The sequence below is a fragment of the Cydia fagiglandana genome, chromosome 2 (assembly GCF_963556715.1).
Source record: "Cydia fagiglandana chromosome 2, ilCydFagi1.1, whole genome shotgun sequence".
In the NCBI taxonomy this organism is placed as follows: domain Eukaryota; kingdom Metazoa; phylum Arthropoda; class Insecta; order Lepidoptera; family Tortricidae; genus Cydia; species Cydia fagiglandana.
Genome location: NC_085933.1, coordinates 8,351,736 through 8,366,710, shown reverse-complemented (window position 1 = coordinate 8,366,710; position 14,975 = coordinate 8,351,736). Strand labels below are relative to the sequence as shown.

Here is a 14,975-nt window from a genome sequence, read left to right as displayed (position 1 = left end):
AGTGCCTAATTGAAACACATTTCCGTCAATTTACGCCTCACGGAGGGAATGTCGCAATTAAATATATCAATGTCAAGCTCTTTCGTTAGCTTATTCAAATTACGGCTCGCACGGTTAAGAAAACTATTACGTCTGTAGTTGGATGATGTTCGCTTTAATGAGATAGGAGGAAAGTGTCTTTTTAACCGAGAAGGGGTTACGAATGAGATCTGCTGGAGCAATTCCGGGCAATCTATTTCACCAGTTATGATTTTAAGGAGGAATATAACATCAGCAATTTCACGTCGTTCGAATAATGGTACCAGATGCTGTTTCCTACAAGTAACTAAGTAATCAGTTCGATTAGAGGGGCACTTAAGTTTATGGCTCAAATACTTTAGAAACTTTTTCTGCACACGTTCTATCCTATCTATGTACGTATTATAGCAGGGGTTCCAGATTTGGGATGCGTATTCAAGTTTACTTCGAACTAGAGAGCAAAACAAGATTTTAAGTGTTTTAGCCTGAGTAAAATAAATGGAACTGCGCATTATAAAGCCTAGCGTTTTCAGGGCACTACTTACAATACCGTCAATATGAGTATCAAATAGAAGTTTAAAATCATGTACCACTCCCAAATCTCTCATAGATTGGACCTTATTCAATAATTGGCCTTTGAGTTTATATGTGGTAGGAATTATGTTATGTCTACGCGAAAATGTCAGGAAGGAACATTTCGATGGATTCAAATCTAATTTATTATTTAAACAATATTCGTCGAGTCGCGTGAGGTCAGATTGAATCAGCAGTGAGTCATAGGTCGTATTCACTTTCCCAAAGATCTTCATGTCATCAGCAAAACAGAGTAGTTTAGAATGTATGAAGCACTTACTGATGTCGTTAATAAAAATGTTAAAAAGCAGTGGTCCGAGCAGGGAACCCTGGGGGACGCCACTAGGAATAGTCACCCACCCTGAGATGTAATTATTCAGCACAACTGCCTGGGACCTATTGTCGATATAAGAAGAGAACCATCTCAGTAAGTCGCCACAGATTCCGATGTCATACAACTTGGATATCAGGATAGCATGGTCAATACGATCAAAAGCCTTGCTGTAATCCGTGTAAATGACATCAACCTGGGTGCCATTATCCATCGCACCAGTAACATACTCATTGAGAAGGACAAGGTTGGATACTGTCGATCTGCGCTGCAAAAAGCCATGTTGGTTCGGGCTAAAAGAACTTTTCAAGGAAGAATAGACTTGGTTATATACAATTTTTTCTAAAACTTTCGATAGTATACATAATTTGGAAATAGGTCTATAATTTTTGATGTCAGTTTTAGGTCCTTTTTTATGTACTGGTGTGATGAAGGCCGACTTCCACAATGGCGGGACAATACCCTCTGCGAGTGAGCGCTTAAATAACAAGGAAATGGGAACCGCCAAGCTATCAGCACAATTTATCAGGAACTGGGCAGGTAGATCATCGGGGCCAGCTGACTTAGACGGGTCTAGTTTAAGTAGCATGTTTCTGACTATACCAGAGCTTACACCAATACGCGTCAAGATAGCTGTAGAATTAACAACATTACTAGGATTAGGAACAGTGTTATTGGAATTTGATGTTGAAAAAGACGATAAGAAATAATCGGAGAAAGCCCTGCATATATCTGGTCCAGTGTTAACTAAGTCACCATCATAATTTAAACTATTTGGTATGCCATGTGATTTAGACCGCGATTTGACAAATGACCAGAAATGTTTAGGGTTTTTACATATATTACTCTCGACATTACAAATATAATTAGTAAAACACTGTTGCTCCAGCCTTCATACTCTGTCCCGCTGTACAGTAAACGATACCAAATCAGATTTATTCCTATATTTTTTATATTTTTTCAAATATTTAAATTTTTCCTTAATAGCATATTTCAAAGGACGTGAGAACCACGATGGAAACGAATCAACTTTAATTTTTTTACTTGGAACAAATTTGTGCCTCAGTCGTTCATAGTTTTCGTAAAAGAAATTGAGAGAATTAACTAACGAACGCGTAGAAAACTCCGCCTCCCAGTTTATGGATGAAAATTCACTATTTATGGACGCGTAGTCACCCTTGTTATAAAAATATTTCACGCGAGAGTCGGATCGCAACAAGTCAATAAAAGTGAAATTAACCTCAATTACTAAAGCTTTGTGGTACGGGTCAATCGGTACCAATGGATTCAGACATTCGCACGCACTTACAACATCGTTCGATAGAACGAGATCCAACAGCTTCCCGAAATTATTTAAGACGTCATTATACTGGCAAAGACCGTGTGTAAACAAATCATCTACTAAACTGCATTCATCACTACTTACGTAATTAGACGGAACTAACGAGGAATCCCGGGGCGTCCATAAAATATTACTCATGTTGAAGTCACCGACTACTAAAAACTTATCGTTAGGATTACTTAAAATGTTATCACCTAAACGGCCCAAAAAATTGGATAACTGCTGCGAGAAAGAGTGGCCCTGAGATTGCTTACACAGGTATAATACACAAATATGAAGTTTGACCGAATGTTTGTTACCGTCATTAAGTGTTAAAGTGACCCATAAGTCCTCAGCAGAAGACTGGTAAGTTGGCTGCGGTGTTACTGTCAACTGCCTACGAGTAGCAATTAGCACACCTCCACCTCGGGTTTGACCCGTTAAAGCAAGATCACGATCCCGCCGCCATACAACGTAGCGGTCATCAAATAATTCAGAATCTAGGATCCCATCCACTAACCACGTCTCGGTCAAGATAATTATGTCATAAACTTCCCTACTAAGATTACGGTAAAATGTTAAAGTTTTCGAACGAAGGCCCCGTACGTTTTGATAATAAATAGTAGGATAAGTCCTTCCTACTGTCGAGCTATCGAATGGAATAACATAAAACTAAAATAGAATAATTGTAGATTAAAACACATGAAATAATTGCGAATCGTATAAAAATAAGTAGGTAGGTACAAGGAGAATAGCAACTTATAAAATAAGCGAGCGCGCAAACACCATCCAAAACAGAACATAAAATCAATGCTATGAGTGCGAGAGAGCAAGATCATTAACATAAAGTGTAACAAATGCGACAAAACGAGATCATTACATTTAAGTGAGCGGCTCGAAAATGCGTAACAACCAATGCATTAGTGATAAGCCCGTGCAGTAAACAATAGGAGCGGTCGACCCGGGTGGTCCGTACTGCGGTACTCAAACTTACGTGCACCCGGAGTAAAAACAAAGTAGGTAACATTAACATTAAATTCGACCACAATAACTTTAATAAACAACAAACTAGAGTAACTTGTTTAAATCGCACTCGTTATTTATAACAGTAATTTTTGAACTATCATTTTTACGGACATGAATTTTACAATATTTGACCCAAATATACTCATAACCTTTAGCCTTAAGGGTTTTTTTTGTATTGGTAAGTAGTTTCTTATTTTCCGAAGTCAGGTGATCATTCAAATATATATTATGAGTGCTGCCCTGGAACCCGATATCTTCCGCTGTGAGCTTCTTCTTCAATCTTGCCGAGGCTATGAGGTCTTCTTTTACGTAGCGGTTATTGAAACGAACTATTATTAGCTTCTCGTTTGAGCCGTGCATAGGGACCCTAGATATATAATCGATATTCCTTTTGTCCACTGAATGACCAACTGCTGCGCATATGCTATCCATAATTGAATAAAGATTCTCATTTTTTTTTAGTGGAACCCCTTTTATCTCCACATTATTTGCGCGCTGAAGTTGCTCACTACGAGCAAGCTCATTTCTTAAATTAGAAACTTCACTTGTTAGAAGCACGACCTTTTCTTGAGAAGCTTCTAGCTCCGAGACTCTCCGTTGCACTTCAGTCAAGCTCGAAGAATAATCATCCAGTTTGGCAGAAACAAAATCACAAGATGTTTTGATCTCGGTCAGCTCAGTCCGCAATTCACCAACATCATGCACGAGCCCTGGGAGACACACAAGTTGTTGTTTCAGGCCTCGCAGCTCGCTCATAATGGTGTCCAAATCCGTAGGCTTGCATAGACTGGGCGAAGCCTCCCTCTTGCAGGAATGACACTTCCATCCTGCTCTGCGATCTGGCCCAAGTTTACGGTAGCCCTGCTCAGAAATGCCGGCACAACAGTACCCAATTTCCCTATTGCAAACTGAACACTGAATGAGGTCGCTAGCACCGGTTCCACAAATAGCGCACTGCATTTTAATTACAGAGTGAGACTTATAATGTCACGTATATAAGCGAAGTTTGAGAACCACTGCGTTTCTGTGGTCGCAAAAATATGCTACTAATTACTCAAGAGGTGTGCGGTTGCAATGAGTGCGCGAACCTGACTGATCTACCTGACTTTATAGATCTATTCAATTTTAAGATCTCATCATAAATTGAATATGATATCTGTGCATCTCTGAGATTTATATCAACAAGATTTGGGATTAAAATCGACTAAGCCTTCTATTTTATGCCTTCCTACAGCAAAATAGATATTAATCGAAACGTATGGAAATAAAACGCGTAGGTAATAAGGGCAAAAAATATGAGCTTACAAAAACCTACGTAAAAGGATACCGTGAGCTTCCCATTTTGGTATGGAATTTTCAAAAGCACGTAATAAATTACGTGCTTTGCGTGCGTACATTGTTACGAGGGCATTTTTTTGAGTAAATTTTCTTTGGTGTGCAGTGAACGTGGTGGACGGAGAGAACCTGACGATATCGAAGGTGTCGCGACTGCACATGGGCGCGTACCTCTGCATTGCGAGCAACGGCGTTCCACCTTCTATCAGCAAGCGTGTCATGCTCATGGTACAATGTAAGTCATATTCCTTATGTATATATTTTTGTACATTTTTCCTATTGAACATATTACATCAAAGTTCTCCCACCTGTTGGACAAATCAATGATATATAGGTATAAACATATATGTATTTAGCTTATATGTAGGTAGGTACGACTACATGAATAAATTGCAAAAAAGACGTCAAAACGTAAAGCTTTAAATATTCGTTTTATTCCTAAAGTGGTTAAAGGAGTTGTATAATAAAACTTCATGAAACTTGAAAGTCACCTGCCGCTCCGTCGGTGGGTAGAGGAGCGGTAGCCAACCAAACGGCAAAATATATATGTTAGTTATTTTTTCCTGAGATTTTATCACAACACAGAAAAGATGCAACTTGAAGAAATATAAAAGTACTTAAAGGGTGGGTGTCGTCAGCTGATGGTGGCCGGGTACGGATAAAGTCAGACTAAGACAAGACTGCAACGATTTGTATAGTACATGCAAGTGTTTAAACGTCAAACTTAAATAACACTTTCACTACGTGTGTGTGTGACTTTTCTTGGTCTAACTAACTCTAGTAGTGGCAGCCGACTTGTTTTTTTTATTAATAGCCAGAAATCTGTACATAGTTTGATTCCGACTGGACTTAAAACTTATGGACGAATAATAAGAAGAAGTTAATAATTATAATTGTTATAGATCATTTCTCTACAAATTACGAAATTCTCGTAACATGGAGCGAAATTTATGCCAGAGTTCGACCTTTAATTCCATTTACTACCGCATAATAATCATACAATAGCACCTCACTTGCCCAGGTAAATAAATAGGTACCTATTCTCATCTGTATTGTCTATAACTGCTCTGTATGAAAAGCTTTTGAAGTTCTCTTGAATTATTGATGTAGCATGGAATTTGTAATATTGAAATCAACAACATTCTTAATTAAATAACTTTCACTCTAAACGTGCATGGTAATACAAATGAGTCTTATAATTTAATATTAGCGATTCATTTGCCGTTTAGCCGAACAGCGGCCACGAAGTCACGGAGTGAATGAAATAAATATCAATTAGCAGTTTAATGTAAAGACTCCCGCGCGTCACTCGGCGCGAATGGAGGTCGTAAAACAGTAGCCAAGCAAATTGTACCAATATCACTTCCTCATCAGGAAGAAAGAAAATGCCCGCACATTTTGCCCGCCCCATTAACTTGGCCTCAAATTCTTCCGTTGGTAAGTACGTGAGCATTTTCACGTCGTTTTCTTTTGGCGGGAGTCAGCGTTCAGAAATATTATTTTTCTCAGGGCGGGCGTCGTTAACGAGTATTTACGAGGACACGGCGTCTCTACCTGACGGCGCCTTCGCCGGATCGGCCGTAATTGCGCCCAATTAGAGCATTATGCTGACGTGAATACGGTACGGACGCGATAATGGCGATACTATCTCTCGCACGCCCGTGCCGGTCTGTCTTGCCTCCGCGTTCGCCCCCGAAACCAATGACTCGCTGTCTTCCCCTTAATTCACATTCCACATCTCGAGTGTTCTCGGGCTCTCGACTAGCGACTCTCTTCATTTCCACGGGTATACGTAAAACGTTCACGTAATTTTTACTCGATTAACCAACGCAGCGGCTTTCTGAATTAAAATCACTCCGAATGTTTAATACACGAGTGTAGGTATCTAATGTATACATTTAATGAACAGTCATTAAACAAATACTATAAAACATCTTTACTTTTTAAGATTAGATTTTAGGTTAAAACATATATATTTATTGTGCATAAGCAGATATCGTAACTTAAGTAGGTACAATATTTTATTATACAAATTTACACACAGCTGAACATTTGATACACACTATAATTTTAAATTGACATATACCTAGAAATTTTTATTGTCTAGTTTAGTTTTTGTTCTTGAAAAATACTGAAGATATTATAAAAACATGATCAAATCGAATAATATGATACCCACTACACATCTCCTCAACTTTGCGAGTCTACATTAGCGACACTGTACGAAAATCAATTAAAAGACACGACAGAATTACGGAGTAAGTAAATGAATAATGAAATAACATGTGCGCAGTCCCACCGATGTTATCGATCCCGAACCAGCTGGAAGCCGCCTACGTGGGCCAAGACGTGGTGCTGGAGTGCCACACAGAAGCCTACCCCTCTTCCATAAACTACTGGACCACTGATCGCGGAGACATGATTATATCAGGTATTATTTTATGTTTACACTGTAGACTTCTAGAAATTTTCTTATTTGATACAAATATGGAACTGCTAATGTAAATGTCATATTTTATAGGACTTCAGTTTACATGTGGCTTTTTACCGATACAATCGCTCGTTATTTTATTTGCCTCTCATTTTTTAATTCTTATATTCTAAATTATATAGGTACATCAAAAGTCGAAAATTAGAAGTCCCTAATGACAATTCAAACTGCCAAGAGAATTCCGGCCTCTGAATATAACCGACTCTCCCCTAAATAATGTAATGTATCTTAAATCCTTTTAAACTTCTTTATAGCTATGCAGTGTCGGTTTAACGATACGGATTTACTTGTTTTATTAATTGCTACAAAATATAGGCATCACGTGGCAACAGTGATAATTGTGTCACGGCCTCAGAACCCTTGTCATCACAATCTGATTAAACTAGACAACTGCCAAATGAGAAATAAATTTATACCACGTACATGACAGAGGTTTTGGAATGCTATATAAAGATTTACGTATTTTGCAGTACCCTTTGCTGAGCTGATCGTTACCATCTCGTATATGTCTCGTCTTGCTTTGATAACTGCGTATATTCTACACACCTAGTTGACTCTGCGTAAGAACGCTGTACAAAAACAAACTTTATGTAACTATACTATTATATTTCTTTCTTAAAATTAAAAACTTACCAATTTCATCAAAAGATTATTGCATAGGTTTTTACTCTCTGGCGCTACCCATGCAAAGTGGCTCCCATTTTGAAAACCATAGTACAATAAGTAGGGCCTACGCAGTATCTTATTTAACACTGATTAACGTAGATGTTGGCTATGGCAATGTTATCTGATATATATTTAATATTAATATTATTTATTATTCTCTGAAACCGTAACCGTAACCTTTTGTATTTATTTACAACTGCTCAACTTCCCTTGACGTGAATTTAATTAACAGAAAATTAATTATTATTATCGAATTACACAAGTTCCGAGGATTTGATTACAATGAATCCAGAATCAAAACAATGTCTCAGTCGTCTCAGGATTGACAGTCTATCGTTAATCTGTTGTTAAGAATTTAACACCTTGTAGGTATTTTTCGTTATTAAAAAATATGATAATGTAAACCTTAAATTTAGGTTCTTTAAAAGTTTTGCCCATGGATTAACATAATGAATAGGATAAGGAGTTGGAGATATTTACCCTCCAGGGCAAAGTTGGACAGTTTCACGCTATTAAAATAATTAGAATATAACTTAATTTTATCAGTAGGTACCAAGTTTTACTAAATGTATATGTTACTTATGTCATGTAGCGCATCCCTCTCGATGTTAATTAACTGTATTTGTCAACAGGAGTCAAATACATCACGAATTTAATTGACGAAGGATACAGCAGGAAAATGAAGCTAACGATACGAAAAGTATCATCCAGGGACTTCTCATCATACCGCTGTGTAGCTAAAAACTCGCTCGGTGAAACTGATGGACTAATCCGTCTCGATGGTTCGTACTCAAAATAAATAATTTATAAGGACAAAAAATAATATTTTATATCAAAAGCTTTTCATTGGAATTGACAAATCTTCCCTAAGGCCGGGTTTAAATGTAAACCTATTTTCATAAACTCGCACTTATCATTAAATTTTCTCCAGAAATAACTGCTCCACCCACAACGAGCACAGCTGTTAACTACGTCCCTACATCTTCGGATAAGAAAAAAGGTAAAACGGATTAATGTTTTGTAACAACACCAACACGGATTAATGTTTTGTACCGAAGTGACGAAAAAAGAGGGTATTGTTTTTCTAGTATACATATCCATATCATGTGTTGCCCTAAAGATCTATTACAATAAAACATGTGTTATTTTCATAATTTATGTTTTGTTGTAATAATGATAAAGTTAAAAAAATACTTTTCATATCACCTATTCGTAAAAGGGCTTTTTCTGCCCTGCTAGGAGGGATCAAAGTGGCACTTTTCTTCCCTGCTAGGAGGGATCAAAGTAACACTTTTCTGTGTTCTAGCACACTATTTTTTTTACATGTTTTTGCACATTATTTTTTTTAGCTTAAATAATCTGCTTAAGCATCAGATTGTGTCAACACTAAGATTTTTTTATTTTCCTCATAGTTGATGTGAAAAGCAGTATTTGTCACACGGTATCAAAATTATTTCGTCTTGGACGTTAACACTTGAATCCCTCATTACGCTCAAGATTCAATGTACGCCCTTGACGGAAGTGTATCATTTTGATCCCTTGTGACATAAACTACTATTACTTTGATACCAGTCCGATTTGATCAGCAGAATAACAACATGTTATGACTAGTTATACACGGTATAACATAATTTTAATATAACCGAATAATTTTAACCACGCATTTCTGAGGCCAAAAAAAGGAAAAAATGTAATATGAGTTTAAGTCAATGTCGCCAAAAAGATTTTTTTTTGTTTTGTTTTTTTTCAATTTTTTCAATGTATTTGTACATAATGATTTTAACATTTTTTTTTCGTAAAATCTACTTTTTTCAAAGTGTTACTTATCACTTTTTGACATCTATTAATAAGGATATTTAGACTACGTCCCATAGCAGCAACATCACCGTCAAAAAGGCCTTTTACACTACGTAACAATAAAAACTTGTTTTTTTTAAATTAATATTATCTCTGAAACTAGGCGAATTTCAAAAAAGTTTATAGGACATTTTTGTCTCTAAATATGATCAGGAATACGCTGTTAAAATTATTCGGTTTCCTCATGTTACACCGTGTACGTGCTACCATAGATTATTCCTTTGTGATTTCATCATCCTAGAGCAAACCAGAACTATCTAAGAGTCAGGGAAGGGATTCACATTCAATTACGAAAATATTTACTGTTATGTCTCCGACCCCGTGCTCTCCTTTTTAATTATTTCTCTCCTTATTCATTTAAGTTCGGTAAAATAAAAGCATAACATCTCAAAACATCGAAAGGACTACAATTGTCTCACAACACGAAGTTGGACTGCATGTGTCTTCTGACAAGGAGTGATTGTTGCCCAAACTAAACATGGCTGGTGTGCTTAGATGGCTGCAGATCACGCACGTTCATAATAATATGGCCTACTTTTAAATAAACTTTTACTTATCAGATAATTACTAAATATGTATTTCATTGTTTGCTCTTTATTCAGATACAACATATACTCGTATTGTAACCTTCAATCGAATTGGTCTCAAAGTACAGGCATCGACATAATTTATGCCGTAACGAAAGTTTTTAATGAATCCCTTCGAGGGCTTCGAGGGCTGATCAGATCCGTTAGGTAATGTGGTTTAATTTTTCATGAGTTCGGGATCATTTCTGTTTCCGCCAGAAACTAAAGGCGCGATTCGGAAAATGAATAAGAGATTAGAGATTCACTAGATAGTCCCACGAGTAAAGGTACCTTATGGCGATTGGATTTCATATCTAGTGAATCTCTAATTCATTTCCCGAATCGCGCCGTAAGTAGCAATTGTTAACTTTCGTAACACAATATTCGTTGTTGTTGTTGTTATGAATAAGTCTACTGAAGTACAAAATTCAACCATCCCCACACGTCTTTTATACATTCATTCATCGTGATCCTGCACCCGGCCGGATGGAAAAGGTGGATTTTGTATTTATTGGTTTTGCCGCCGCGGCCCAATGCTTCCGTACAATTGGGTCGTTAGTAATATTATTGTGGGAAAAGCGATTTTGTTTGCGCTTTGACTTCCAATGTAGCGTTTATTGTTATAGATTTGGGCTTTCCTTTATACTCTTATAGCTTCATATGTTATGTGCGACTTGAAAGCCCACTTTCATAGACCTTCATAAATATGACGCAATAATTTTCCGGATCGTTTTTTACGACTTAGCGACATTTCTACAACAACAATACAATATATGCCTTACTTTACCTTATCCTTCCTCGCAATTGATAGTTTTGAGGGTTCCGTATCTGAAGGATGACAAACGTAACATTTTTACTGAGACTCCGCTGTTTCTCTGTCCGGCTTGTTTCATTATGCCTGCATGGCAAAAAATAATTGAAATCATGAAGTACCTATATTTATTTATTTATTTATTTAAACTTTATTGCACAGTAAAAATTGTACAAAAGGCGAACTTAATGCCAGAAGGCATTCTCTACCAGTTAACCTTTGGGCCAAACAGAGAACAAGTAGTAAATAGGTGCAAGAAAAATTAAAAGTACGAAAAATATATGTATGGTGGGGCCATATGGCTCTAGGCCCCCATACAAAAATATGATGTTTTCCATGTTGTTATCTCTATAGCAGTAAAACCTGTATATTGCAAACCATACGGTTTATTATAAAAGAAAATTGCGGCTATTTAATTGTCAAGGTGCTAGAGTGCGTGTTTAGATATTTTTGAGCACCTTGGCAGCTCCGATATATCTGATGGCGACTGTACTTGATAACAAGTAAACATATGTTAGTCAATATGAAGGACAAAAATATTTGTTTTTAAAAATTTATTGATAGAACGGAACCTTCACAACGCGGATCTAGTTCATACTTGACCGGTTTTTATATATATTTCAAAGAGAGTATTTAAGTAGCACTACTCAATAATAAACTGAATACTTAAAGTGTATGTATTTTTAGGTAAAAATAAAAGTCGCTGGCGAGATGGCTCTGCTGAAAACAGGGTCATAGGAGATTACGAGGTTGAAGAGTGGAAAGATTCAGGAGGTAAGTTGGTACCCAAGCAGTTTCTACATTTTAGTCCAGCTCATTTCCCTAGCGAATGTCAATATTAAATCAAAATATACTAAGACTTAAATATAACGGCTCTAACACTTAGGTACCTACTGAGGGAAAACCGCATGAAAATCCGTTTAGTAGTTTTGAGTTTATTGCGAACATACAAACAGACAGACGCGTCGGGGGACTTTTAAGGTGTAGTGATAATGTATACAATTTATACTACAGAGGGGACTAATGTTAAATTGCAGTATTTACATTGAACTTTTACACGTTTTAATCAAGGGCAAATCCCATGAAAAATTAACTGTGCAACTATAGTATTTTTCAAACTCGATGGGTACGTTGACAGCCTGATACATAGGGTTATTTTTATGTGCTAGGTACTGATTACGAGTCCACACAATCATCTAATTCGTCACGGCCTCGTTGCGGAGTCGTCGCAGTCGTGGCAGCGCTGCTAGTGACCAGCTGACACGCGCTCGCTTCCGCGACATCGTGCCAATACCAGACGTTGTGCTAAATGAGATACGATAACTTCGATAAGTCTATTTGCTATTGTATATCGTCGGGTGACAAGCAAAAGTCACTAAATACCACCCACCAGTTCATAGCCATAATAAACCATATTGGTACTAAAAGAAGATCGATTTTTGTGTAATTTTATTTTTGTAATTAGTGACTTTTGCTTGTCACCTGACGATATTAGGTATATTACTAGTCATGTTATTTGCAAACTCATATTTCATTGAGAGCCGGTGTAGTCATAAATTGCTCATAGAAATAAAGAGACACACCGTTTTTCATGTTCCACATTTTTGGTTTCGAACATTTATTTGTTTAAACCTGAATATTGACTTTTATTTTACTGTTGTAGGAAAAGTAACTTATAAAAGCAACGGCGTGCCGTTACCCGAGAATTTTAAGAACTACTACCTATAGGATTCTAACTACTTAGGTCTTAACATTTTGGTTGTACCTATTTTACAAAAATCAGTTATGCCAGTTAGGTATTTCTCATTCTCATGTAGCTGCTATATTCAACTATTTTATAATACATACTGCGCAAATTAAATCCATGTTAACAGTCCGCTGCAATTGACAGCTTTATAAGTATTTGCAACTAAAACTGTTTATAGTTGTTTTTATTGAAATGATAATTTTAAAACGAAATGTAATTTAATTTCACAAAATCATATGAAATCTCCATTATAGAATTTAGAATGCGGACATCGAATCCTAAAAAAAACTTTTGTTTGAGATTATATGAGTATGTACAGTCACCTGCAATAATATGTTACACCACGGAGGTCGCAAAAATATCTGACACACTCTTATTTGTAGAGCCATAAGAGCGTTTCACATATTCTTGCGGCCTTCCAAAAGTAACATATTATTGCAGGTGACTGTACGTTAATATTTTTATGAAAATGTAGCTAGTGATGTCATTAGTGTAAATATATTTTTATTGTAATGATATTTTCCGATAAAACAAAGACTGATAGATCTATATGATGAATGTGCCATATCTAATGAATAAATAGCGTCGCTAATGGTAGTTACTATATAAATCTGATAATTCGGTGTAGTTATATTAGACGTTGGTTTACTGCTCATGCAACCTATAAAAATTGTAAACATGTATTACTTGTAAACATGAACTTTAGAACTTCCTAGATGTACTGCCAATATCATAGGCGGTTTCCGAGATCAAATGTAGCTACTATGAAAAGTATCCAAATCACTCTAGCTATGTCTGTAATATTTAAAGAAGAGTTCCCTCGATTTATTCAGGATCCCATCATATCAGATCTAAACATAATGCCAATGGGACCAACTGTAACAAAAAATAATTTTCTGAATTGGTCCAGTCATCTTTGAGAAATCAGAGAGCAAAAATATCCCATCGAGTTGAGGAACTCCTTAATTTTGGAGCCGGTCAAAATGTTTAATAGTAGATACAATGCCGAAAATAGAGCTGTGAAATATGTGGCATTTTGCGGGAACTTCTAGAGCTCGCATCGAAAAAGTAATTCTGTATGAGTTCAGAGAGAACGAAGTACTCCGCTAAACGCTAAACTCTAAACGCTAACTCCGAATTGAAAACTCTTCTCTACAAAACTCAGACCCAACCAAGACGATAAAGCTTTATGTGAATAAGGACCTCCGCAAGGCTAGTTTTTATCATCCGCACGCATATCATTAAGTATATAATTTTATTATTTTACCAACCTTAAACTATGTTTAAACTTTAAATGTACCTAATTATAGATCATTATTGTAAATATGACATAGATGCTGTGCTATATAATGTTACGACATTATAGCTAAATGTATGTATTTATAAGCCTACTAATCTAAATCGATCCCTTTCAGAACATGCAATTACTGTAAGTGAATAAATACTTTGTAAATATCATCCACATCTGCAATAAAGACAATATGGCGTGCTTTGTAAATTAAATATAAAATATCTGTAATTTAAAACAATAACAATAAAGCTTACGTGTACTAATTCTGTCAAATTTGATGTTAAGTTTACTCAGTGTTAATAGAAACTCGATAAAGTATAGTGCGCATCAGTCTTTAAAACACAATGGTTCAATGGTTTGTCACTGGCCGGTTCATGTTAAGCATTAAGTAGAAAATATTGTATCGTTATAGTAGAACTGTTCTTGTAAAGTATTATAAAAATAAAGAAAAACCTTTTTTAGCTGTGCTTATTAATTTTGAACCTATTCCCCTAAAATGAGAGACTTATTAATTCAAGAGTTTAAGACAGATTAAAATCTTCAGGCACATAAAGTACCTCCGCGAGATAACAACTACAAAGCGCTATCATTCGTAAAATAAGCTCTAGTAGGTATTTTGAATAAAGTAATGTGCCCGGAAGCAGTATTCAGGCGGGCGAGTTTAATGCACTTACCGGCAAGTCACAAAAACTGACGAGTAGAATGTGCCTCCAATTTTAAAATTCGGAAGAATATCGTTGTTCTTTCCAAAACACGTCGGCGATGACGCCGTCTGTCGCTGCTGGCGCGGCGCTGTCGCATTTCCTATTCCTGGCTCATCCAGCACCAAAATAATAATAAAAAATATTCCTCGAACACGTAAAGACAATTAACATACAGCAAACAAATTAAAATTTATACATAGATCAATTTGGTTTTTTACTGTATTTGAATTTTAACAGA

At 36.3% G+C, this 14,975-nt stretch overlaps 1 protein-coding gene across 1 annotated transcript in view; it reads left to right on the top strand.

Annotated features, from left to right (window-relative positions):
• The window catches only part of LOC134675426 (lachesin-like), a 50,789-nt gene extending 36,295 nt beyond the window's left edge, over positions 1-14,494 (top strand). The window contains exons 5-10 of the mRNA XM_063533684.1: positions 4,711-4,839; positions 6,898-7,035; positions 8,394-8,543; positions 8,693-8,761; positions 11,683-11,769; positions 12,165-14,494. Of these exons, the coding sequence (XP_063389754.1) occupies positions 4,711-4,839; positions 6,898-7,035; positions 8,394-8,543; positions 8,693-8,761; positions 11,683-11,769; positions 12,165-12,256 (665 nt within the window). The 3' untranslated portion in view covers positions 12,257-14,494. The remainder of the gene's footprint in view (positions 1-4,710; positions 4,840-6,897; positions 7,036-8,393; positions 8,544-8,692; positions 8,762-11,682; positions 11,770-12,164) is intronic.
• Positions 14,495-14,975: the final 481 nt, after the last annotated feature.